Here is a 23857-nt window from a genome sequence, read left to right on the forward strand (position 1 = left end):
TTTTTAAAACGGAATTATGTTTATTTAAATTGCATTTAATGTTACGTTTGTACAACTATTGACATTGCCTTTTGAATAAAAGGCCATTCAAATCCATTTTATTCTTCGGACTCGTCGGTGGCTGTTTCAGTTTCTGTGGCTACTGCAGTGGTTTTGGTAACGGTGGCGGTGGCAACGGCTGGAACTTGAGCTTCAACATGAACGGCTGGGACTGCTTTAACGACTGTGTATGATGGGATGCTGTATGTGTATTGATAAGTGACTGGTTTCACTTCGTATGTAACTGGAGCAGGTACAACGACTTTAGTCTTTTTGACAACTGGTGTCACAACTGGGACAGTCTCAACTGGAGCGGCAGCAACAACTTTGGTGTATGTGACTGGTGTGTATGGAACGAAGACTTTTGAGAAGAAGATGAAACGTTTTGATCGGACAGCATTGTCGAGTTGTGGATTGGCATTGGCAGTCAAGAGGTCGTTTTGACCATATGCTTGTGGATATGGTGCTGGCAAAGCAGCGGCGAAAGCAACGAACAAAGCGAATACAGCCAAGACCTTCATGTTGAATTTTTTTTTTTCTGAAAAAGGAAAGCGGAAACATTATTAGAATTTTGAAGGAAATGGACGAAATTTAGTTTTTTGTCATGAAAATTGGCATTTTCGAAGAAAATATAAATCACAAAATATGCACAGTATTCAATCCAGATGGAAATATGTTTTCCCATTTTTTGAACATTCAAAATGCAATTATGAAAATATTCTGAGCTTTTTAGTTGTGCGCATCTCGATCGAGTACTCAAATACACCCATATCTCATTGTCGCAGAGCTTACAAAAATAAATTTGAAATCGAATGTGTTGTTATTCTAACGAATATTTAGCACAACACTTTTTCTTCTGAGACGAAAATTTTCCACAATTGATTACGATTTTTCCGAATAATATATTTCTTTTAACTCTTAGAATATTTTCATTTATTTTGATTTCGTAAAACGTCTTTTTATGCCAATATATTGATTGAAAATCACTTAAGAACGAAACTCACAATTGATTATAACTGACTATGATCAGACGACTTGTACTTTTGATTTCTGCGAATCAACTAATTGATGAATGTACCACGTTGTCTTTTATATAAGACATAGCCTCTCGCTGCGTCACCATTATTGTTCTGGTTTTAGTCAAAGGATGTTGAGCAAGTTTCGAAAAACCTACCGCCAGAATTACGAATAGTAGAAAATGTCAACATCTCGAAAAGTCTTTATCACATTTTGCCTCCTTCCTATTACATAAGGTTTCACTTCAAAATCAAACGCGTATTTTTCGATCAAGAATATTTTATAGGAAGAATGACAACAAAAGAACCTTTTGCATAGTTTACTGGCGCAACATTTTGCAAAAAAAAAAAAACCTGAACTGAACTTTGGGTGTGATGCTCATCATGCGCAAGTCTTTGTGTTTTTGTTTGAACGATCAGAAGTAATGCGGTGATTTAAGTACGATATGAATGATAAACCAGTTGATGGTGAGAAATATCACGATCACTGGGTCTCTTGAACAAATTCACCTTGTTCTAATTTGACTAATAGCGTAGCGAATGATTAATCTGACCACAGAATGTCAAAAACGTAGCATTTTAGAATGCTAAAATTTTGTAATCAAGTTTTTTATTTCGATAAAAATTTCAGCAGATTCTCTTCCTGTATTTAATTGACAGAAAAAAGTCAAATTTGATTTCAACGTATTTCATGAAATTAAATTAAATGAAATAATATGAGTTTTTCTTTTATTTTCCGCAGTCATTCTTTTGTGTCTCAATTGAGTAAAACTTACACTGTAATTCCAATGAGATTAGAATTTAATCCATTGGGATTTTTTAGCTAAAAAATCCAAAAGGATTAATATTTAATCCCGGCTATGTGAAAAAAATCCATGCGTCAAAACATTATTATTGAAACGAAATATTTCAGAAATTCAAATTGTCGAATTTGTTTGCAATGTGTAGCATTGCAAATGTTCAAGCGGCTATTGCAAAGTGATATACTAACACACGCACACGCTCTGTCATCAGTTTTGTGCAGAAATCACAATACAAACAAAGGCTAGCCACTGATGACAGTGCGTGTGCGTGTGTTAGTATTTCACTTTGCAATAGCCGCTTGAACATTTGCAATGCTACACATTGAAAACAAATTCGAAAATTTGAATTTCTGAAATATTTCGTTTCAACAATAATGTTTTGACGCATGGATTTTTTTTCATATAGCCGGGATTAAATATTAATCCTTTTGGATTTTTTAGCCAAAAAATCCCAATGGATTAAATTCTAATCCCATTGGAATTACAGTGTATGGAATTCTACTGTCAGTAAATTGCTGACCATAAACTAAAGATTCAAATTAAATGTTTATTGTGTGGTGTTAGTTCTAAGCCATGTTCCAAATGATGTTCACGTGTATGAGAATTGGATTCGATAACGAACGATGGAATGGCCAACAATTCAAAGTACATTCTTTTGACATTTTCCCAATATCAAACCATTTCGATCAAACGACTTTGTGTCTGAAAAATTGATAGAATTTCGATTTTCAAACTGCTTGGAGCATATATTTCAAGCCATTTCGTTGCTATCCGAAAAAATATTGTGAAATTACTTAAATCTAGCCATAAATCTCGGTCAATCAATGTTAAGCCAGTTTTCAAAATCTGCTAAAAAAAACTCACAATGTCACTATGAATTCTATACATTAGAATGAACTACGTGGTTTTTAATTAGCCTGAATCGAGCATAGTATCTTCCGTCAAACTTGTTCTGAACCAGTATTAAACACGAATTAGATTAATTATGTGTAGGAGCAACGCGGAAAGTCAAAAGGACTTTGCCCAATTGAACCCGTGCGCATAAAAACGACTTATAAAAACGTCGCCGAACAAAGCGAAACACCTATTTGTTACTCGTTCGATTCGGAACAAATTGTACACTGGTATGTTACGCCGACAAATCTATGTTACGTTTTGATCGGCGATTTTTTTTTTTTGTAATTCATTTTTATGCTCACGGATTCAATTGTACTTGCAATTGGGAGGGGCTGCATGTGTGCGATGTTTCTCCTAGAAAAATTGCGATAGGCACTAATGAGAAAATAATCTTTGAAAAATGGATATAATATTTCTGGATTTTGTGCATAAATTTGCGAATTGCTTTTTGTTGTCACCAGTCAGCACGTGAACGGAGTCAATAATTATAATAATAAATGCAAAATCTTTCACTGCTAGACTAAACGTTCAACACACACAAAGAGATCGACCAAAATCTGTTCAGGTAACGCAAATAATTACAGTGTTCCAAAGTGATTTCGAAGGAAACAGAATATAAGAATTTCTGCATTTCAGAAGACCAACAATTCGTCGGAGGTCACTTTTATTCTAACCGATTCAATTCTTCTGTTTGAACTAAAATCTAGCAAGAAAAAAAACGATGATCAACGAAAAAACAATTGAAACCCGTTTAATCTTTCAAATGAATGACACAATGTAAATTCCCAGCCATGAATTTCACATGGAATCGTCGTATACGCTTTAAAAATTCAATCAAATTCGATTTATTAGTGTAGATACGCTAACCAATTGAATTCATAAACTCTTGCATTTGGCTGATGTGAAAAACCGAACTCAGGCTAATTCATGAATATTATGCCTGTGTCGAATTGGTTGATAAACAAAATTTAAGGGGAAATTTGTCATCAATTGACTTAAAGACCAGCGCAAAAATTACGAAATAAGATCAAACAACTACGTCACCGAAATAGTCTAAATTAAGAAAACCAACATAACAACTTATGAAGAAGTAAACCTTGACAGAGACCGGTAAATAAAGCAAACAAAGATGTAGGTAACGTAGCGACATTTATTGGTTCGTTTGTGACGTTTTTGTGGAATTTTCAGTTTGAAACAAAAATAAAATTTAATTTTGGACTGAGAATGATGCCGCTGTTTGAAACTCGATTCGGGCAGCCATATGATTAACAGTGCATTTGAAATTAATTGCGTTTGATTCCGGGTATGTAACATCTACCAAAGGAAATAAAACTAGTTTTTTTGTTCATTGTTTCTCAAAAAAGTGAACGAACTTTTATTTCGAACGTGTCGGTGAATACAAAGAAACCGGAAATTGGAATTGCAGTGGTTTTTATTTTCGGGATTTCCAATTGTGCGATAATTAGTTTCAGTGCAGTATATATAATGGGCCCTCAATGAAATCGAATTAATTGTGCATTCAACGGCTAAGTAAATTAGATCGTCAGAATATTCAAAATGAAATCCTTCGTTGCTCTGGGTTTGCTTTGTATTGCCGTTGTGCATGCAGCTGTACCATGTAAGTGAGATTTTATAAGGACAATTTCTCATTCTACCAATTCATTTATAATTTCATTTTTAGCACGTGTTGCCCGACATGCATTCGCACCAATCGGCAGTATTACCGGTATTGGCGCCGGACTCAGCTCTTCAGGCAGTCAATCTACTTCGACTTCATATTCGCAAAATTACAACCAAGGAGTCAACGGTGGTATAGGTGAGATGATAAGTAACAGATATGACAATGGTCATATATTTTTTATCGTTATGTATGTTATATCTGGTTATTTTTGTGTGAATATTCTTAGGTGGTATTGGTCTTGGCGGTCTTGGTGGTCTTGGTGGTCTTGGCGGCGGCTTCAATTCGGGAGGCAGTGTGTCATCCGCAAACAGCCAAAGTTCATCATACAGTAAGATTTTTATAATAACCATGCTTAGTAGCCATTGACTCTTTTACGTTTTTGAAATGTTACTGAAAAGGATGAGAAGTCGAACCGTTTCTCTTGATTTAAACACATTTTATCCAAATTTTTTCCAGATCAAGGAATTAGCGGTGGCGTTGGCTTGGGGGGTGGCCTGGGAGGTGGCCTGGGAGGTGGCCTTGGCGGATTTGGATATCCTGGTATCGGTTTAGGTCGATAGAAAACATATACGCAATCGCATGTCATTCATTGTGTACTGTATTTAAAGATTTGCACATGTCTTCATCAACTTGTATAACTTGATCGTGTTCAACAGAAATGTGTGTTTGGATTTTCGCAACAAATAAAATGATTGAATAAATAAATGTAAAGAGAGATTCTAAGTCATTGATTCCAAATTTCTCACGAAATGTTTACGGAAATTTTTTTTTAGCTATTGATCTGGAATTCGTTTGTCATTTTCATTATTTTATCGGTGACGGTGATTCCCCATGCAACACAAGAATATGCATTCAACTTTTTGATGCTAACGAAGACGCTGATCTCAAGTGTGTTAGAACCAATCATCACATCTGTTCCTGACATGATTACTATGGACACTTTTTTCTACATAGTTTTTGTCGTAGATAAAAGCGATTTTCCGTATTAATCTGTCTTCAATTTTATTCAACATACACCGTTTCCATTAGAACCAGAGGTTGGTTGCAGATAAATTTATTTATATAAATTTCAAATATCAAATAAATTTATCCGATATTTTTCATGCGTCGTGTTGTTTGACGCATTTGCAGTACATAAACGAGACATCGGCTATTGTATTGGCAGCCAGCTATTCATCGCAGGAATGAGATTTTTGTTTTGTTCATTTACCGATATTTGTGAACAAGTCTGCCACTGTGTCACTACATAGCATATATAGTCCATAAGAAATGTACAGAGACGAAAATGTTCGCCATTTAGTTTTACATTGCCAATACATTAGTTATGGAGATTTTTGATTTGTTTATGTTTTGTCGTTTGTAAACAAATCTGCGCATCTTTTTGCATTGTCTCTACAAATTTCTTAGGGACATATACTACGTAAAGTGGCAATGGCAAAAAGATAGGCAGATTTGTTTATAAACGACAAAAAATAAATAAACCAAAAATCTCTATAACTAATGTATTGACAATGTAAAACTAAATGGCGAACATTTTCGTCTCTGCACATTTCTTATGGAATATATATACTATGTAGTGACACAGTGGCAGAATTGTTGAGAAATAACGGTAAATGAACAAAACGAAAATCTAATTCCAGCGATAAATAGCTGGCAAATGCGTTAGAACAACACAATGCATGAAAAATATCGGATAAATTTATTTATTATTTGAAATTTATATAAATAAATTTATGTGCAACCAACCTCTGATTAGAACTCATCTATTCTAGAAGCGATAACTCAACTTGTTTGAAATGTATGCAAAAATTTGCGCTCCAATTTATATGTCGACTCGATGAGTCTGGAAAAGAAATCTGATGATCTTTTGCAGATGAAACATTTGAATGAGAAAACAATAAAAAAAAAACGATTCAGTTAAAAAAATAACGGAAGAATGGTCGCTATAAAATCGTTCTGAAGCAAATAATGTTGTTATCAATTCAAAGCACAACAAATAAAACCGACCAGTTGTCCAAAATAGGTTTCGTTATGTGAATGTGGAAATCAACACGAATACAAACGATGATTACACACAAAAAACCCATGGGGTCAATATTAGCGTCGATTGGCTTGGTATTCAATGCGAATGTAGTATGGTTCTACGTGATAGGATTGATCAACAACGAAAAAACCCAAAGTGATATTCTTTGTTGTGATTATCGTTAGCATGATATCAGCTGTGAGACGAATACTTGGAACTCGGTGTCATTAAAGCAGTTTTACTGAATCAACAGACAAACATATCCGTAAGCAAAGTCATTATCTGGAACGGTTTTGTAGAGAATTGGTTTTGATAGTTACTAATTGGCTAAAAAAATAAATGTAGGTATATTCATGAATGAGACAAAAAGAATGGAAGAAGAAAAAAAAAATAAATAAAAACCGAAATATTCTTCGCGCTTGTGTTGTGTGGTAATACTGGGAATATGATTTTGAGGCATTATAGAAAGAAAGGCGACAACAAAATATCAAATATATTTGCTAGTCTGAAAAAAACCAATGGCGAACTGATGATAATAGAGGTTATATTGTTTCGCTATGTTTTTTTTTCTGGATTCTTCTTGGTATCTATATGCTTATTTCGGCCAATGAAGATGTTCTGAATGATAACCAGCTCAATGGAGCGAATGGGAATATTACAGTAAAAAAAATGAAACAGGAAAAACTAGACACCTATTATCAACACACACGCACACATTGAACTTTCACACATGATGCGATAATCAAACAAAGTGTTTCGTCTCTCTATAAAAAAGCTGTGCCAAAATTCGGTTCGATTAAATTGAAAATCATCGTTGAAACAGACAGTTCGTCAAAGAGAATAGTTTTCAAAATGAAATCGTTCGTCGCTTTCTCCGTCTTGTGCGCAATCATTGCTGGGGCCAACGCCGCTCTTTACCGTAAGTTTGAAGAAAAAAATTAGTTTGTAAATTAGTTCTCGTGCTAATTGTCGAAATTAATTTGTTTGGAACATTGAGAGTTTGTAGAATTATTGTGATAATTGTGATTGTTAAATTCCAAATTTTGAAACTCTCTGGACAGTTGTTGAAATTCCTGATCATCATCGTGTAGTTCGTTCTCCACAATTCGGTGGTGGCCCAGGATTCGGAGGACCAGGTATACACACTAACACAATTTAAGGAGAAAATCTGCTTTGAAATTTCCAAAAATTCAGTTTTTATTTGATCTCAACAAATGCTGTTCTTAACGTTATTCAAATGTCTTTCAATAGGATTCGGTGGTGGCCCAGGTTTCGGAGGACCAGGTAAAAACTTTATAAATATTGCCAAAAGAATTGAGTTATCTACTGGAATAAATCCAGAATATCATTAACCTGATATTGAAAGTTGTTACAGTGTTGTATGTTGTGAACACAAGTTTAGTTTTTTTTAATGTTGCTAGAATTGTTCAATATCTCTATTCAATGTTACTTTCAATATAATAGTAACGATTTTCAACATTTCAAAGAAAGTTTTGTTCAATTTCCAGTATCTGATTCTATTTTATTTTTAAATAAGGTTTTGGTGGTGGTGGTTTCGGACAATCAACCAGCCAATCCAACGCAAATGCCCAATCATCATCATCTAACCAAGGAGGTTTAGGAGGTATAAGCTTTGAATCACTTAAATATTTTCAATTTATATAGCAATCAAAGTAGTAGATAGTATTCGAAAAGCTATGATGTGTCGTTTGCTTGTTCAACCATGAAAAGTTACAAACAAAAAGATTAAACGGAACAAACAATTCATCCGAGTACAGTCGTTTTTGTGAATGTAGCACCAATTTATTGTAATATTTTTTTGATTTTCGTTAACAAATGTTTCTTTTGTTTTAAAAGGTTACGGTCCATATGGTGGCGGCCTTGGTAGCTCAGGTTCATCGTCAAATGCCGCTTCATCGTAAGTACTGAATTGCAGTCGATGTTAATTTTCAAAATAATTTTTGTATCGTTCAATTGTATTTGCAGAGCTAACACTCAAACATCGAACTTAGGTGGAGGTCTCAGCGGACAACAATCAACATCTGGAGCTTCAGCAAACGCTGGATCATCAACATCAAGCCAAAACCTAGGAGGATTAGGTTACGGTGGATACGGTGGACAAAGTGGTTTTGGAGGTCCAGGTGGTTTTGGAGGTCCAGGTGGTTTTGGAGGTCCAAGTAGTTTTGGAGGTCCAGGTGGTTATGGCGGACAACAATTTGGAGGATCACAATCTAACGCAAATGCCGCCAGCCAAACTGGAACAGGCCAATCGGGATTCGGACGTTAAGTCGCAATAGAAAAAAATCACTCTTCAAAATGTGAAACAAAACACTAGGAAAAAAATAAAAAAAAATATTTAAAATGTATTCTCTTTCGTTTTTATCATCCGCAATGATATTTATGTTTCAAACAAAGAATATTATTCCGTATCTCAAGCAAAACATTTGCATTGGAATTGCATAATTGGTGTTTAGAACAAAACGAACGTTGAAATCAAAAGCCTAGAACCAGTTTAAATGTTTAAATGATGAAAAAAGAAGTTTCATGAGTCACACAATCGCTAGCATAATAACAGCAGAAAAACAATGAAAAGAAGTAAAGACGATGATGTACACAATGGTTAACAGTATCATTGACCGACCGAGAACATTACAATAAAGAATAAAACAGGTAAAACGAGAAATGCAATGTCGATACACACGCATTAAGTGCAAAAGTATCAGCGCACGGGCATTTTTCTATAAAAAGTGCATTGCCGATGGTCAAATTGATTAAACAGATATTCATTGCCGGAGGAAATAGTTTATTTAAAAGTGCAAAAAATGAAATCGTTTGGTGCTTTCGCCATTTTGTGTGCAGTCATTGCAAGTACAAATGCTGCTCCTTACCGTAAGTTTACATCCAACAATTTGATAAAAACTTATTTCAGTGCTAATTATAAATAAACAGCTCGAAAAACAATATGAAAAATTCTATATCAATCATGGTCAATGTGATTTGTGTACAATGTTTTTGTTTTAAAGAAAATTAGACAAAATTTACTGAAAGAAAAAAAAACGATTCTTCCATTTAAATAGTTATTGAAATTCCTGATCACCACATTGTAGTTCGTTCAGCTCAACATGGACAAGGCTTCGGTGTCCCAGGTAACAAAGAAAGAATTATTTGAAATCTTATTGAATAACTAAGAATATTTGGAATAGAGCTCATTTACATCAAAAATACATTTTTTTTTTCAAACATTCAATCGAATCGCGATGAAATTGTTTTGTGTTTCATTCGAAATGCTTTCTTGTCAAGGGAAAGTATAGGAATTGGTCCCGAAAACTTTTTTCGCAAAATTGGTTTAGATCATCATAAAAACTCGTGAAACGCGTAGAAAACCACTTTTTGAGACACTTTTCCGTTCGTGTGCCGTCGTCGTCGTCGTCGTCGTCGTCGTTGGTGTTTGTCAACACGATAACTCAAAAAATAATTGAGACAATCAAAATCTGGAAATGCCAAAAGTTGTGTATCAAAAAAACTTAGTTTAAGTTCGAAGATGAGCCATTTTTGATTTGATCCTGGGGTACTTGCTAAGAAAAACCTCAAAAAATTGACACTTTTGTATGGGAGGTACCCGTTAATCGATTCTGATTGGCTTTAAACTTTCTGAGATTTCATTTTTTGGGAGAAAAATAAGATTCTGAAAGTTTCATGTTGATCGCATTTGAAGAAGTTTGATTTTTTTTCCTCAATTTTTGTCGACATTTTCTTGGAAAAAATTGAGGGCCAAAAACCAAACTTCTGCAAAAGCGATCAACATGAAACTTTCAGAATCTTATTTTTTCTCCAAAAAATGAAACCTCAGAAAGTTTAAAGCCAATGAGAATCGGTTTACGGGTACCTCTCATACAAAATTGTCGAAATTTAAGTTAAAGTGACCGATTTTTCACTTTATTTTTATTATTATATTTTCACTGCCTTTATTTCAAGAAAATTCACAAAAAATAACAAAAATTACCTACGGACAACGCAGGCCAACGGTACGGAAAAGTTCGGGATTACCAATGTAATTCTTTTTATATTTTTCAAGCTTTCGGTGGCCAAGCATACATTCAACATGGTCATCAACCAGGGTTCGGTCATCAACAAGCATTTGATCCACCTCAACATAATTTTGGTCATCAACAAGGGTACTCTCCTTATCATGCATTCAGCCAACCACAAAAACAACAAGTAAATAGTCAATCGAACGCCATAGCTCAGTCATCGTCAATAAACCAAGGAGGTGAGATTTGATTCAATAACTTTTTATAATTAGAAAAAAATACCCATTTACATCGTTAACAAACATTCGATTGTGTTTTCAAAGGATTCCCACCTGGTTTTGGTGGTCAATTTGGAGGTTCACAGTCAAACGCCGCTTCATCGTAAGTGTTGTTAATACATTTTCAGTTAATTCTAAATTTCAAATAAAATAACATCAATCAAACAATCGAATAGCGCTAACACGCAATCATTCACACAAGGAGGTGGTTTTGGTAGGCCAAGCTCATCTGGTTCACAAGCCGGTGCATCAGCGAATGCCAACTCAGCCAGCTTTAATCAAGGCGATTTTGGGGGTATGTCTCTTTTTCATCGGAAACTGTTTTACCTTTCAATAAATCTTGCGTTAATAAAATTTCTGTTTCTATTTGAAAAGGATTCGGTGGAAACTTTGGTCAAACACAATCAAACGCCGCATCAAATACAAACAGCCAATCACAAGCCTACAACCAAGGATTTGGATTTTAGAACATAACAATAACATCTTGTTCACACAATTCTTTTCAAAACGTTAAGCATCAAATGGAAATTTTTTCAATATTTTTTAGAAATTTCCAAAATATATTTTCAAGCATAAATTTAGAGGAATAAAAACGGAATATTAATCAGAATCTCGTTTTATTTGCATTGGATTACATAATTAGTGATAATATGTTTAGATCACATCCAGTTATATGAAATCCAAAAGCCGAAAACCAGTCGAAACTATTTAAAAAAAAAAGAAGTTTCAGAAATCGCATAATCGCCTTCGGCCGGTTGTTCAATTAACTATCATTTTGCTTTAATTAGATTATGGCAACGACTCACCTTTCATATTAATATTCATGTGGCCATATAAAAAGATCCCCTGAAAATACTCGTAAATTTGAAGCATGAGAATAGTCAAAATAACAACAAAATCAAACACAGCACACACACACACAAAAAAAGCACAAAGAGCTAAGCAACGATACACTCTTCACCACACGAAAAAAAATCATACTTATCGATCAACGAACCGTGCATACTTCTATTGACTTGATTTAATTCGAATATAAATGTGTGTACATGTGTCTATTTTTCGCTGTTATGATATGGAAGCCTAGAGCAAAAAAACTTTTTTAGAATTCATCAAAATATGTGTGGACGTGGTACTTCGAAATGGTTTAGCGTCATTAAAATGCTTGCCTATCAAAAACCGTCTCCGATAACTCCAAGATTTGACATTCAACTTCACAAAAGTAGCACGAGTTCATCTTCCGATTTTTATAAGATTCATTTTCCCGTAGAATAATAATAACAATAATAATAAGAAGGACGACAGACAATCAACAACAACAACAAAACTTAAGTTGACGCTGTTTTCGACTTTTTATTCCTTATCGATAATTGTGTTCTTTCTCAACCAAGTTACAATTTATACTATTAGATTAGATTTGCTCAAAAAATGTTTTAAATACACGCAATCGAAGTCATAAAATAATGACGAAAAGGAAAGGAAAAATGTTAATGGTGTTTATTGTGCACCGCCATAGTTTTGGACGTATGATGATGTTGATGGCATTGCCATGGCGTTTTGTTGCTGTTGCTGCTGTTGTTGAACGTCGGTATACGTAGGTGGATCCCCATTAAACCAGTTCAGCAAAATTGCGTGTTCACGTGACTGAGTGCATGTGTATTGGTCGGCGAGAAGAGTTTGTGAGAATGCCACATGATTGTTGTACGCTTCAGTCTCTTGGTGCACCTCTTGTGACATTCGATAAAGATCTTTTAGGATCGCACTCCCCCACAATTGGACGTTAATGTCCGGGATTTTGGATGCCAATTGCATGGCCGGCGTTACCATGTTCATACTTTCTTTTGAATTGCCAATACTTAAAAAGACATGGCTTAGCAACACCAATGAGCACGATGTCAACCGATTCAAATCTTCGGCATTGGCCATTTTCAGTGTTTCACGCAAGAAACGCTTCGCTTCATGGAAACTACTCTTGTGAAATGAGTTCAAACCTTGAACATAGTAAAAGCAGCCCATCAACGCTTGACTGTTCATACACTGCGAATTCTCCGACGAAACCGCATCGAGTATTTGACGCAAATCATTTTCACGTTTTGTTCGCAGATAAATTATCGCCAGATTTAAATTAGCAAATAGCTTTAGATCGCGCTCAGAAGTCTCCTGAATGCAGCATAGCAACTGACGTTCCCCCTGCTCAAAGAAACTGATTGACATTGCGTATAGGCCAAGCAGACAATGCAATTGAGCGGAGTGACGCTGCAACAGTTTCTTGTCGGGGGAGTTGACACACACGTCGCGAGCCAGTGAGATTTCCTGAATGGAATCAAATTTGTTTGTGAATAGGTTGATTATAGGCGATTCAATTTACGGAATGTGGAAAAAAAATAGAAGTTTACCTTAATAGCTGCCGTTTTGTTGCCCATAATCAGTCGACACATGATGATATGCTCGAGTAAAGTAATTTGAAAAACTGAGAGAATCGGCTTGTTTTCTTGAGCACGCAATTTTTCAATCTGCTCCAATGCGGTTTCGGTGAATTTTTGCGCTTTATCCATGTATCCAGCCATCATACTGTGTGACACTGTCACTAAATAAACGAGCACATACAATTGCTCTTTAGGTAACCACATGAACATTTCCAAGGTGTTGGTTCCATTTTGACCGAAAATCACTTCGTCCGGTGGCCAAGTGGGAGACAACAACGACTGGATGCTTTGCTGAAGTTGCTTTAGATTCGGTTTCACCGTTTTTACTTGACCTAATGCCAAGTAATAGCACACCTGATAACAAAGAAAGCACACACACACAAAAATTACGTAAATAACCAGTCAAAATGAAGAAAGTCGTTTTCAATGGTTCATTAAGAGAATTCGTAAAACTTTTCTGAAAATGGCATGCAAATTTGTCGGAAAAAAACAATGAATAAATTTACCTGTAGCACCAAATAAAAAACTTTGAGGTATTCTTTCAAATGCAAATTCTGAATGGAGTTCTCGATGACGATGCTCGCCTGATGGAATATCGCCAGCACGTCATTCATTTTCCGGTCAATCAATAAGATCATGGCACGACTTAGTAGAAATAGCACTTTCAAGTATGTTGCATTCGTTTCTTCTGTCGATTCCACGCCGAGTGCCAAAAGCTCCGATGCAACACTATATTCCTTATCGCTCGCGTGTAATTGCTATAAAAATATCGAACAAAAAAAAACTTTTCAAATATCCATTCCAACATAAAGTGAAAGTGCTATCTTACGGCCAATTGGAAAAGCAGCCTGCAGTGCCAGTAAACATTGTGCTGTGATATTTGCAACGCCTTCCTCAGTACTTGTTTTGCCATGATGCTTTGATTTTGCTCCTGGTACAATTTGGCAATCAAACTGGCCGCATCAAATTTTACATCGTCAAAATTTTGCACATTCTCCGACAGCATCCACTGAAAGTACACCAACAAATACATAAACACAATTATTAATAACTTTACTGTGAAAACTCTTTTATCTCCTTTGGATTTATGATGAAATGGTAGAACAAAATCTTACCGCTTGCTCCAAGTGATGGCGAGCCAAGTCAACGTTTTGTGTGTAAACTAATAAAACTTGTCCCATTTGGAGGTGAGTACGGGCGACCACTTTCGTCGGTGGCATAAATGTGAACAGTGCTTGCAGGCTCTGGATACATTTTTTGATATTCGGTGGATTGGTGGTGCGAAAATATTCAGCCAGCCCAAGAAGTGATATGTAGATCTTATCTTGATCCTGTTTAGACGACATTATTCAAGTTCTTTGCCACCGAAATTAAATAACTAAAATAAAAAATTGCCCACAGACTGTGTATGTTTCTAAGAGCGACGCGTACTTTTGTTTTCTATTTTGACATTTGTCAATCGACCAATTCTCTAAGTGTCACCATCGCCATCTGGTGGCATACGGTCATCATTGTTTTTGAAAATCGTTAACTTTTATTTACAATTATTAAATTATTTGACGCGAAAAATGAAATATGGAATAAATATTCTAAACAAAAGGGGAGGGGGAAAACTTTTTTCAAGTTGAAACTAAATTCCATGAAATGAGTAGACATTCCAAAATATGCCAAAAGTAATAAATGAAATCCCATATCAAGCGGAACATTCACTGTTCGATGAAAGCAGCCAGAGGTCGCATCGTATTGAAAGTCATCGAACACCTGAAAATAGCGAATCTGTCATCGTTCTCAGTCTTTTTAGAATCACACGTGAAGCTGCGTGGTAAACCTAAATTCAATTCAGCTGGTTGCATACGACAATTCTCTCGATTTTGTGAAATAAGGTTTGTGTTTTCAATCAATTTTCGTTTATTAAAACATTCATAAAAGTGTAATCATTTGAAGTTTAGTGGCGATGATAAAATTGCGTGTTGAAATTCCGAGAAAAATGAGTCAATGATTTTGCAATTATTTCCGTGTTGGCTGATTGGTTGCTCGAAACACACATGCATGTCTCGATTAATGTGGTTATAAAGAAACGAGATTCTATGGCTGTCAAATACACAGGATCACATACACAATGACTGAACAGTTGTGTCAGTGTGTATGCGAATAGCGAACGCAACGTGTGTTAAACACCCATATACTAGTATAACGAAACAAAGGCAGTATTAGGAAAAAAAATTCCATTGAGGATTGACTTTTTTCCTTTGCGCTTGTGGTCTCTCTCTCTCTCTCTCTCTCTCCCTCTCGACGTACTGTGTGTGATCTTTGTATTGTATAATTTTGACTCATCTGTATCTCCCGCTTTTTAAAACATGAACAGCTGAAATACTGTCGCTGTAGTTGCCTACGTATAAATTTCACAAATTTCAATCGCGGTTCGGTTGTGTGTATATATCGATTTTCACGTCGAATTTTATTATATCGCCTAATGCAGTGAAATAGTGCAGCAACAGAAAAAAAAGATACAACGTGACATTTTTTTCTAAATCGCCCTAAACTGTTTTTCTGTTGCTCGCATTCTCTATTACAGACATTTATTTTAATAAATAAAATATTGATCGATTTTCTTTGGTCTGCTTCGTTGGATTAATTGAAAAATAGAAAAATGCCATCCGATTCGAAGAAACGTGAACAACAGCGCAAGAAAGACGCACAAAAGAAACGTAATCAAAAAATTACTACGGTTACTTCGAAAGACACGAACGATGAGAAACCAACGAATGGAACAACCAACGGTGTTGCAACCAATGGTGCTGCCGTCGAAATGACTGAAGAAGGTAAAATACACACCAATAAATCACAACAACAACAACAACTATGGTGTTCAATAAATGGTGACGTTTTTATTTTTCTTTAGAAAAATTGTGTGCAAAGTTGGAGATGGAAGCACGTATCAATCAAGAAGCCCGTGCCTGTACTGGTTCATTGGCCGTACATCCACGATCGCGTGATATTAAAATCGACAACTTTTCCATTACATTCTTCGGTTCGGAGATGTTACAGGACACTATGCTTGAATTGAATTGTGGCCGTCGTTACGGATTGATCGGATTGAATGGTTGTGGAAAATCGTCACTATTGGCCGTCCTGGGTAATCGTGAGGTACCCATTCAAGAGCAAATCGATATTTTCCATTTGAGCCGCGAGATTCCGGCATCAACCAAAACTGCCCTCCAATGTGTAATGGAGGTGGATGAGGAACGTTTGAAGTTGGAAAAATTAGCCGAAGAACTTGCAACTAAAGAAGATGATGAGTCGCAAGATCAACTCATGGACATCTATGAACGGCTCGATGATATGGCCGCCGATCAAGCCGAGGCGAAAGCAGCTCGTTTACTCCACGGTCTTGGTTTCACTAAAGAAATGCAACTGAAACAGGTGAGCAAAACGAAAGATAATCATTTCGATTTCATCGCGCTAAATTTCTTTTGTTTTATTTCTCTCTCTCTCTCTCTCTCTATAATTCGTGTGTAGGCAAAAGATTTCTCCGGTGGTTGGCGTATGAGAATTGCTTTGGCCCGTGCACTGTTTGTGAAGCCTCATTTGTTGTTGCTCGATGAGCCAACGAATCATTTGGATCTTGAAGCTTGCGTCTGGCTGGAAGAAGAACTTAGCCAATACAAACGTATTTTGGTGTTGATTTCACATTCACAAGATTTCCTTAACGGTGTGTGCACCAACATCATTCACATGGACAAGAAACGCTTAAAATACTACACGGGTAACTACGAGGCGTTCTGCCGTACTCGCATGGAATTGCTGGAAAATCAAATGAAACAATACAACTGGGAACAAGATCAAATCGCACACATGAAAAATTACATTGCTCGATTTGGTCACGGTTCGGCCAAATTGGCCCGTCAAGCACAATCCAAAGAGAAAACTCTTGCAAAAATGGTCGCACAAGGCCTCACCGACAAAGTGGTTGATGACAAAACGCTGAACTTCTCTTTTCCAAGCTGTGGTACTATTCCTCCACCGGTAAGTTCACATTAACCCATGAATACACTCATTTTATTCTTCAAAAACTCACACAACGATCTCTTTACCAACTCATGTCTTTTGTCTGTATAATTTCAGGTAATCATGGTACGTAGCAGAATAGGTTGAACTGGTTTCAAGCACAGCACATAGTAGCAAGTCAAACGATTTCTATTAATCAAAATTATTTAATGTAATTTCAGGTGCAAAATGTGTCGTTCCGTTACAACGATAGTACGCCCCACATTTACAAAAATCTCGAGTTTGGTATCGATTTGGACACTCGTCTTGCTCTTGTAGGCCCCAATGGAGCCGGAAAGTCAACGCTATTGAAATTGTTGTATGGCGATCTGCAACCAACATCCGGAATGATTCGTAAGAATTCACATTTGCGCATAGCCAGATATCATCAGCATTTGCATGAATTGTTGGATTTGGATGCCTCTCCATTGGAGTACATGATGCGAGCTTTCCCAGAAGTAAAAGAACGCGAAGACATGCGTAAAATTATTGGTCGATATGGATTGACTGGCAGACAACAAGTTTGCCCAATTCGTCAGCTTTCTGATGGTCAACGGTGTCGTGTTGTGTTCGCATGGCTTGCTGGGCAAACACCTCATTTGCTTCTACTTGACGAACCTACCAATCACTTGGATATGGAAACCATTGACGCTCTCGCTGAAGCCATCAATGACTTTGACGGTGGAATGGTACGTGTAACACTTTTAAATTTGCATGCCTCATTCAAACACAGCATATTCATTTATTTCAATTTATTTTGAACGGGATGTTCTGTAGGTGTTGGTGAGTCACGACTTCCGTCTTATCAATCAAGTTGCCGAAGAGATTTGGATTTGCGAGAAAGGCACCGTTACCAAATGGAACGGCAACATTTTGGATTACAAAGATCACTTGAAATCGCACTGCGTCACCAATGATAAGGAAAACGGCAAGCAAAAATAGAGCTGCAAATTTATTTACTATCTAGCTTTATTGTAAATAACTTGTTCGTTGATAACAAAGTTCATTCTTACCAATAAAAAAAACTGTTCAACTACCAAACAAACACAAATCACGTTGTTTCTATTTTATCCAACGCGTGATTTTATTTTAATTGTATTTTTCATTTGACTAAAGTTTGTGAATGAAGTCAAAAATGGGTTTTCCCATTGATCAGGTCTTTTAACATTTTTGCGTAGTGAGTGTTGTGTCTGCACGTGCATCTCGCGTGAACTTGTTACACTAACATCATCACAGCACATCAACACAATTCCATAAGAGCAACAAAACAAAAATACGCTTTAAAATTTATATATAAAATCCACGATAGATTCTCGACGATATCTCCATTCGAACGACGTTTGAACTCATGAAGCATATAGATGGTTCTTTAATTTTTGAATAGTTACTACTATTGATTTCTGAATCATTTCAACTTCTTCCATTCAATGGTGATTTTGCGAACAATGTTAAAATTGTCTGCGGATTATTGTATGTGCAAATGTAGCATATTATTGCTGGAGGCTTATTTTTAGCATTTAGTTATACCCCAGATACTTTATTAGCATTTAATAGAGTAAACAACATTTCAATCGAATGAAAAACATCCTATTCTAAAGGGTATTTGATTTTAAAGTATCGATGTTTGTAAACAGGGAAATCCAATTTAAAAAGGAGTTCCAATTAGTTCAATTTATTACGCTTAATTTAGTTATTGAATTTGGAATTTGTACCATAACGATTGCACATACACTTATTGTTTTCTTGTTCAAATGGAAAATAAAATTCTTCCGTTTCCAAATTAGGTTGATTCATTAAGTGATTACTTCATTATAAAACCGCAAGAAGAAATGTCAGAGGGTAATTTCGTTTGTTTTTCTACAAAAATCCAATGTCCACAATATTTTATTTGAGTCTTTGATGAAAAGAAAACAAACAACGGGAAAATTATGCAAAACAGCTTATTCTCCGAGAACTTTTGAAGTAAATTGTTTTCTTCCGGAATTGATTGGATCCATATTACGCAACCAAACCTAGGGGGATTCAAGTATACGCAGAAACCACAAGCGTCCACAAATAAATTCGAGCATTCATGCTCTTTTTCCAAGTATTTCGTACTCTAGTGTGGGAAATCGGTCAATTGAAAAAAACTGAAAATGAATAAATGCAATCGTAAATGCGTGTATTCAAATAAATGGAGAGTTATTTGCATGTGTGCCACTTTTACACCCAGAACACATTTCAAAAAACAACAAAAATATTTGAAGAATCAAAATGTCATTTAAATTCATTAAAATTGAGTTGTACGCTCCAAAAGGAAAAAAACATTTTATTTTGCAATCCCCCTGGATTCGATCTTATTATTTTGATAATTCTCTTTCATCAAGGTTTCATGTGCAATTTTCCGATAAACGTTTTGTTTTTCCGAAAAAGATCAAAGAAAAGTGGGAACATGGACTTACTATAAAAGGAAGTGTTTCTCTCTCAAATGAAGCGCTAGTACTGTTTGAGTATTTCAAATTATAAACACTTAAAATGGGCACTCGCGAGATTGTGACTTGGTATGTGAAAGCTTTCAAAGTCTATGGACTATGGCCACCGGAAAATAATTCAATATCGTACAGTATTTGGTCGGTCATAGTGGGGATTTTTATTTTCGTCGCGCACTCCTTATTCAAGTTGAGCTCGGTGATTTTCGTGAGTTCTGTTGACGACATAATTCATATTCTGCTGGTTGCAAGTGCTGTTGTAACCATTTCATTTAAAGCATTGATTGTAAAGATTGTGAAGGATACCTTTGTTAAACTACTGGATTTGATGGAGGATATGGATAAAAAGATTCAATTCAGCGAATATCATAAATTTTTAGAGCCATTCATCAACCAATCAAAATTGGTTTTCAAGTATTTCGCGATGTTTTCATGCTTGAGTTTGGCATCGTTGGTTCATCAACTAACGATTACTACGCCTGAAGAAAGAATTTATTCATCAACTTATTATTATCCGTATGAATCATTTCGACAACCAATGGTCTATGTGGGGGGGTTGGTTTATGAAGCTATCGCAAACTTCTGCATGATTCCAATTTTCGTTGCGCTCAATTTCTATGGCATAATGATGATGTGCATTCTTGTTGGATACATGAATATCTTATGCGTACGCTTGCGATCTTTTGGCAATGACAACTCAAAAGAGCATAAATTGGAACTCGTGAATATTTTTGAGATGTACATTGGCATTTCAAGGTAATTGAAATTTAAATCTTTTGATTTATTTTCGCAATGCGTGCAAAAGCAAATACTTTTTCAGATATTCAAAGCTCTTGGAAAAACTCTTGTCGGCTACATTATTTTTACAGTTTGGTGTCAGTGCTATCATCTTATGCATTAGTTCCTACCAAATTAGCAAGGTTCTAGCAAACCGAATCTATTCCTCCTTCAAAACGTCAGTGCATAATATTTTAATTAAATAATTACAGATTACTATTTCCGAAGATATGCCAACCTTTGTATTTTCACTGACTTATATAGCACAAATGCTTTTGGAGATTTTGATCCCATCGTATTTTGGTTCATACGTATTCTTGAAGGGAGAGGAAATTCCATACGCCGCATTTCAATCAAACTGGATTGTGTTAAATAAAGATGTTAAACAATCGTTGAGAATTTTGATGGTACGATCGATGAAACCGATTCAAATTCATTCGGCCAAAACTTTTACTTTGAATCTAACCACTATGATGAAGGTATGAATTTGGAAGAAAAATTAAAGCAAAATCAATTTTATTATTTATTTTCAATTGTTTTAGATTCTAAAATTGACATACTCCCTTCTAGCCGTACTTAATAGCATGAATTAGGTACTCGAATACCTTTTTGAGAAAAAAAATATTGACAGTATGATGAGGGGTGGACCAGTTAAAGTTGAATAAAATTGGAACATTTGTGTTAAAAACAGAGATTGCATATTTGCTGTTGAGTAGGCCTGAGCTGAGCTAAATACGTTCGCAATATGAACTCTGAAATTTGTCATAAAATTTAAAAGGCCGCTTTAGTACCGTTAATATGCCGCTTGAATCGCTACCATCGCCGCAAACAAATCCGTTATGAATCTGACTGTTTTTAAATAAAAAAAACATCTTTGAATAAAAAAAAGGTAAAATAAAATTGTAAATTCATTTCTCAACACACAGTTCATAAAAAAAATTATTTGCATCAATAAAACATAGAAAAACAACAATTATTCTACTGTTAATTTAGTATTAACCCAGAAAAGTCTATAATTTTTATTTTTTGAAAAAGTTTGTATTTGGAATCCCTTCCTGAATAAATTCTCTCTTTCCAAATCAACTAATGGCTAATCAAGCATACCTGAAAATATCTGGGGCATAAGTTTAATAGTTTGAGAAATGGATTTCAACCAACCAAACTGAGCAGTGTATTGCGATCAATTTCAACAGGGCATTGTGGCCATGTCTGGCCACCTGGACAACTTGCACTGGAAGGATATGCAAACGTAGCATTTCCATAAAAACAAGACCAGAAAAACCGATTGAATACATAATTTTTCTGAACACATAAGCAATCTGGTCCAGTTCCGATACTAACGCCCTTCGGACATTCGCGACCAACGTTACTTTTGCATGCGAATTCCTCCGGCTCATAGAAGGTTTCGGGTTGATTGCATGAGCAATGGGGATGCAATCCAACACTGTCACTACCGCACTCAATATAACATTGATTTATGTAGGCGCTGAATATGTAGTTCTCGAGCTCACATTCACAGTCGGGGTAAATACCTGATTATAATAAAATACACAACGAGAACAGTAAATAGTTAAGTCATGTAATATCTAGATTCAATAGAGCAATTTGATTTTGTAATTTGGATGCACAAACCAGTTGAATTCGATGGACACTTCACACATTCTCCATAGCGAATGCCAAATAATCCACTGGAACACTCACAATTCGGGTATATACCCGTTGAGTCTTCTGGACATCGGCGACATAAGTTGTTCTCCGCATCATATTGATATGACTCGTTGCACGTACATGAAGGGTACGTGCCAGTGCTGAAAATAAATTTAAATTTATGATTCATGAAAGCATAATTTTTTTTCCTGGCAATTTCAATATAAGATGAGTTTCATCTGTGTTTTTCCTTGTAAATTCAGCCAACCATATTGTAAAGATTTTATTATATTTAAATTTCCATATTGGCAATAAAGGCAAAATATAAAGAGAAATAACATCGTGGGATTGCTTAAATCAACATAAGATAAGCACAAGTAAATCCTACCGAGCGAATAATCAATAATTATTTACAAGAAGCTGTACTCGTTACCTGTGAGATGGGCAGTCATAGCACGCGTTCTTTTCCCTATCATACACTAGATTTTCTTCACAAGTGCAATTTCCATAGGGTCCCTTTGAATTCCATGGACAACGTAAACAAAAATAACCATTAAATGATCCTCCATCGGTGCATTCACATTTTGGATACACTCCGTCAGTACCAAAAGGACACTGTTCACAGTAGTTTCCAAACACGTTATACTCTGTTGATGATGGCAGAAAAATCAATCAAATTTGAAATGGGTTTTGTGTTATAAAATACTTCGATATTTACAAACCTGCTCCATTGTCACAAACACAGTTTGGAGTGCTACCGGAACTGCCTTCCACACAAAATTCACATTTATTTCTTAGATTATTATACACTGCATTCTCATCGCTGCACTCACAATTCGGATATACACCGGTTGAATTGCCTTGACATTTAGTGCATACATTCTGATATCGATTGTATACACCAACTTTAGCACAGCTACAATCTGGATAAATTCCATGGTCACTATCTTCCGGACATCTGAGACATTTGAATGAGGCTGCAGTCAAAAGAAAATAAAACTAAACTAATAAATTGAAGTAATCAGAAGTGAATAAGATATGATAAACTCGGTGTTAGCCACGACAATTGATGAAGATTTTGATAAAATTCGTCCATGTTTCATCACCAGACACTATTTAGATTACAAGAATGGTATGATTTAACTTTCAATCGGTGACCTACTTTTATCGAAGGTTGCCGACTTATCATCACAATCACACGTAGGCCAGTAGCCCATGCTGTTTTCAGGACAAGCTTGGAAGCAGTCGTTTATATAAGCACTGTATCCGGAATTCTTTTCGGTGCAGGTGCAGTTGGGATAAGATGGCTGGGCAATGCTAGCCGTTGGACATTCTGGACTGGGGCATGTATTTGTTGTGTTATCGTATGCTGGTCCATACCTACAAATGCAAAACGGTGGATAACCTTCGCTAATTGTAGGACACGAAAATTCTGCACACGATACATATGCAAACAATTGGCACAAAAAATAAGGCACAAATTCAATTTTCATCTAGAAGTAAATAAATTTTGGGTCAGGATGCGCTGTTGCAAATTTTTCTGACAACAAATTTACCATGGCAGAGAAGCTAAAGTAAACAAAGGATTTGAGGTAAAGACAAAAACAAACTAAAATGATGCGATCAAACTGGAGAAAGAGAAGCATCAAAATACGAGTCTTGAAACCGGTTATTGAGAAAAAGAATGTAATTAACATTCAATTTACGAGTTACCACAACGGTGGACA

General features: G+C 35.7%; 9 protein-coding genes across 11 annotated transcripts; 6 read left to right on the forward strand and 3 right to left on the reverse strand.

The window, feature by feature from the left end:
- LOC129567664 (uncharacterized) lies at positions 1-1092 on the reverse strand. The gene is made up of 2 exons (XM_055444779.1): positions 1044-1092; positions 1-577 (listed from the first exon to the last, which is right to left on the reverse strand). Exon 2 carries the CDS (start codon positions 558-560, stop codon positions 99-101), a length of 462 nt encoding a protein of 153 aa, XP_055300754.1. The 5' UTR covers positions 561-577; positions 1044-1092; the 3' UTR covers positions 1-98.
- A 2925-nt stretch (positions 1093-4017) lies between these two features.
- Positions 4018-5261, forward strand: LOC129572698 (uncharacterized). The gene is made up of 4 exons (XM_055452713.1): positions 4018-4373; positions 4437-4571; positions 4663-4764; positions 4893-5261. The coding sequence occupies exons 1-4, from the start codon at positions 4313-4315 to the stop codon at positions 4994-4996; spliced, it is 402 nt and encodes a 133-aa protein (XP_055308688.1). The 5' UTR covers positions 4018-4312; the 3' UTR covers positions 4997-5261.
- Positions 5262-7219: 1958 nt separating this feature from the next.
- LOC129566139 (uncharacterized) lies at positions 7220-8825 on the forward strand. The gene is made up of 6 exons (XM_055441778.1): positions 7220-7378; positions 7521-7595; positions 7711-7743; positions 7997-8083; positions 8317-8377; positions 8446-8825. Exons 1-6 carry the CDS (start codon positions 7312-7314, stop codon positions 8744-8746), a joined length of 624 nt encoding a protein of 207 aa, XP_055297753.1. The 5' UTR covers positions 7220-7311; the 3' UTR covers positions 8747-8825.
- A 150-nt stretch (positions 8826-8975) lies between these two features.
- Positions 8976-11372, forward strand: LOC129566147 (nuclear pore complex protein Nup214-like). Of its 2 annotated transcripts, XM_055441789.1 has the most exons (6): positions 8976-9348; positions 9537-9605; positions 10535-10729; positions 10814-10871; positions 10945-11063; positions 11144-11372. In XM_055441789.1, the coding sequence occupies exons 1-6, from the start codon at positions 9282-9284 to the stop codon at positions 11233-11235; spliced, it is 600 nt and encodes a 199-aa protein (XP_055297764.1). In that variant the 5' UTR covers positions 8976-9281; the 3' UTR covers positions 11236-11372. The 2 variants fall into 2 exon arrangements, with proteins under 2 accessions (XP_055297764.1, XP_055297774.1); XM_055441799.1 differs by lacking the exon at positions 9537-9605.
- Positions 11373-12093: 721 nt separating this feature from the next.
- Positions 12094-14679, reverse strand: LOC129566133 (MAU2 chromatid cohesion factor homolog). Its single transcript, XM_055441765.1, has 5 exons — positions 14307-14679; positions 14021-14200; positions 13698-13949; positions 13162-13545; positions 12094-13078 (listed from the first exon to the last, which is right to left on the reverse strand). The coding sequence occupies exons 1-5, from the start codon at positions 14535-14537 to the stop codon at positions 12263-12265; spliced, it is 1863 nt and encodes a 620-aa protein (XP_055297740.1). The 5' UTR covers positions 14538-14679; the 3' UTR covers positions 12094-12262.
- Positions 14680-14918: 239 nt separating this feature from the next.
- LOC129566566 (ATP-binding cassette sub-family F member 2-like) lies at positions 14919-18289 on the forward strand. 2 transcript variants are annotated; one of them, XR_008687743.1, is made up of 6 exons: positions 14919-15074; positions 15838-16013; positions 16094-16614; positions 16711-17325; positions 17421-17927; positions 18016-18289. XR_008687743.1 is itself a non-coding variant. In XM_055442627.1 (4 exons), the coding sequence occupies exons 2-4, from the start codon at positions 15842-15844 to the stop codon at positions 17230-17232; spliced, it is 1215 nt and encodes a 404-aa protein (XP_055298602.1). In that variant the 5' UTR covers positions 14919-15074; positions 15838-15841; the 3' UTR covers positions 17233-18289. The 2 variants fall into 2 exon arrangements, 1 of the variants encoding a protein (XP_055298602.1); XM_055442627.1 differs by having other exon boundaries at positions 16711-18289.
- LOC129570164 (ATP-binding cassette sub-family F member 2-like) lies at positions 17236-18180 on the forward strand. The gene is made up of 3 exons (XM_055449696.1): positions 17236-17304; positions 17421-17927; positions 18016-18180. The coding sequence occupies exons 1-3, from the start codon at positions 17236-17238 to the stop codon at positions 18178-18180; spliced, it is 741 nt and encodes a 246-aa protein (XP_055305671.1).
- A 2042-nt stretch (positions 18290-20331) lies between the features above and the next one.
- On the forward strand, positions 20332-21070 carry LOC129570240 (odorant receptor 94a-like). Its single transcript, XM_055449813.1, has 3 exons — positions 20332-20462; positions 20512-20626; positions 20696-21070. Exons 1-3 carry the CDS (start codon positions 20332-20334, stop codon positions 20966-20968), a joined length of 519 nt encoding a protein of 172 aa, XP_055305788.1. The 3' UTR covers positions 20969-21070.
- Positions 21071-21456: 386 nt separating this feature from the next.
- Positions 21457-23722, reverse strand: LOC129565334 (multiple epidermal growth factor-like domains protein 9). Its single transcript, XM_055440096.1, has 6 exons — positions 23687-23722; positions 23293-23623; positions 22853-23107; positions 22564-22777; positions 22116-22291; positions 21457-22015 (listed from the first exon to the last, which is right to left on the reverse strand). The coding sequence occupies exons 1-6, from the start codon at positions 23687-23689 to the stop codon at positions 21633-21635; spliced, it is 1362 nt and encodes a 453-aa protein (XP_055296071.1). The 5' UTR covers positions 23690-23722; the 3' UTR covers positions 21457-21632.
- Between the last annotated feature and the right edge of the window lie 135 nt (positions 23723-23857).

This window comes from Sitodiplosis mosellana, unplaced genomic scaffold, assembly GCF_009176505.1.
Source record: "Sitodiplosis mosellana isolate CC-2019 unplaced genomic scaffold, AAFC_SMos_1.0 Smas_scaffold_1, whole genome shotgun sequence".
NCBI classification, from domain to species: Eukaryota; Metazoa; Arthropoda; class Insecta; order Diptera; family Cecidomyiidae; genus Sitodiplosis; species Sitodiplosis mosellana.

What these genes read in the sequence shown, in the direction of transcription:
- LOC129567664 (XM_055444779.1), bottom strand. Translation starts at nt 560, where the DNA reads ATGAAGGTCTTGGCTGTATTCGCTTTGTTCGTTGCTTTCGCCGCTGCT.
- LOC129572698 (XM_055452713.1), top strand. Translation starts at nt 4,313, where the DNA reads ATGAAATCCTTCGTTGCTCTGGGTTTGCTTTGTATTGCCGTTGTGCAT. An exon ending in TGTGCATGCAGCTGTACCAT is followed by an intron (nt 4,374 to 4,436) that starts GTAAGTGAGATT and finishes TTTCATTTTTAG; the next exon opens with CACGTGTTGCCCGACATGCA. An exon ending in AGGAGTCAACGGTGGTATAG is followed by an intron (nt 4,572 to 4,662) that starts GTGAGATGATAA and finishes GAATATTCTTAG; the next exon opens with GTGGTATTGGTCTTGGCGGT.
- LOC129566139 (XM_055441778.1), top strand. Translation starts at nt 7,312, where the DNA reads ATGAAATCGTTCGTCGCTTTCTCCGTCTTGTGCGCAATCATTGCTGGG. An exon ending in CCCAGGATTCGGAGGACCAG is followed by an intron (nt 7,596 to 7,710) that starts GTATACACACTA and finishes GTCTTTCAATAG; the next exon opens with GATTCGGTGGTGGCCCAGGT. An exon ending in TAACCAAGGAGGTTTAGGAG is followed by an intron (nt 8,084 to 8,316) that starts GTATAAGCTTTG and finishes TTGTTTTAAAAG; the next exon opens with GTTACGGTCCATATGGTGGC.
- LOC129566147 (XM_055441789.1), top strand. Translation starts at nt 9,282, where the DNA reads ATGAAATCGTTTGGTGCTTTCGCCATTTTGTGTGCAGTCATTGCAAGT. An exon ending in TACAAATGCTGCTCCTTACC is followed by an intron (nt 9,349 to 9,536) that starts GTAAGTTTACAT and finishes CCATTTAAATAG; the next exon opens with TTATTGAAATTCCTGATCAC. An exon ending in CAGTCAAACGCCGCTTCATC is followed by an intron (nt 10,872 to 10,944) that starts GTAAGTGTTGTT and finishes ACAATCGAATAG; the next exon opens with CGCTAACACGCAATCATTCA.
- LOC129566133 (XM_055441765.1), bottom strand. Translation starts at nt 14,537, where the DNA reads ATGTCGTCTAAACAGGATCAAGATAAGATCTACATATCACTTCTTGGG. An exon ending in GGCTGCTTTTCCAATTGGCC is followed by an intron (nt 13,950 to 14,020) that starts GTAAGATAGCAC and finishes ATATTTTTATAG; the next exon opens with CAATTACACGCGAGCGATAA. An exon ending in TTTTTTATTTGGTGCTACAG is followed by an intron (nt 13,546 to 13,697) that starts GTAAATTTATTC and finishes CTTTGTTATCAG; the next exon opens with GTGTGCTATTACTTGGCATT.
- LOC129566566 (XM_055442627.1), top strand. Translation starts at nt 15,842, where the DNA reads ATGCCATCCGATTCGAAGAAACGTGAACAACAGCGCAAGAAAGACGCA. An exon ending in CGTCGAAATGACTGAAGAAG is followed by an intron (nt 16,014 to 16,093) that starts GTAAAATACACA and finishes ATTTTTCTTTAG; the next exon opens with AAAAATTGTGTGCAAAGTTG. An exon ending in AAGAAATGCAACTGAAACAG is followed by an intron (nt 16,615 to 16,710) that starts GTGAGCAAAACG and finishes ATTCGTGTGTAG; the next exon opens with GCAAAAGATTTCTCCGGTGG.
- LOC129570164 (XM_055449696.1), top strand. Translation starts at nt 17,236, where the DNA reads ATGAATACACTCATTTTATTCTTCAAAAACTCACACAACGATCTCTTT. An exon ending in CCAACTCATGTCTTTTGTCT is followed by an intron (nt 17,305 to 17,420) that starts GTATAATTTCAG and finishes ATGTAATTTCAG; the next exon opens with GTGCAAAATGTGTCGTTCCG. An exon ending in ATGACTTTGACGGTGGAATG is followed by an intron (nt 17,928 to 18,015) that starts GTACGTGTAACA and finishes GATGTTCTGTAG; the next exon opens with GTGTTGGTGAGTCACGACTT.
- LOC129570240 (XM_055449813.1), top strand. Translation starts at nt 20,332, where the DNA reads ATGATGATGTGCATTCTTGTTGGATACATGAATATCTTATGCGTACGC. An exon ending in ATGTACATTGGCATTTCAAG is followed by an intron (nt 20,463 to 20,511) that starts GTAATTGAAATT and finishes TGCGTGCAAAAG; the next exon opens with CAAATACTTTTTCAGATATT. An exon ending in GTTCCTACCAAATTAGCAAG is followed by an intron (nt 20,627 to 20,695) that starts GTTCTAGCAAAC and finishes AAATAATTACAG; the next exon opens with ATTACTATTTCCGAAGATAT.
- LOC129565334 (XM_055440096.1), bottom strand. An exon ending in TATGACTGCCCATCTCACAG is followed by an intron (nt 22,292 to 22,563) that starts GTAACGAGTACA and finishes ATTTATTTTCAG; the next exon opens with CACTGGCACGTACCCTTCAT. An exon ending in GTGTCCATCGAATTCAACTG is followed by an intron (nt 22,016 to 22,115) that starts GTTTGTGCATCC and finishes TATTATAATCAG; the next exon opens with GTATTTACCCCGACTGTGAA.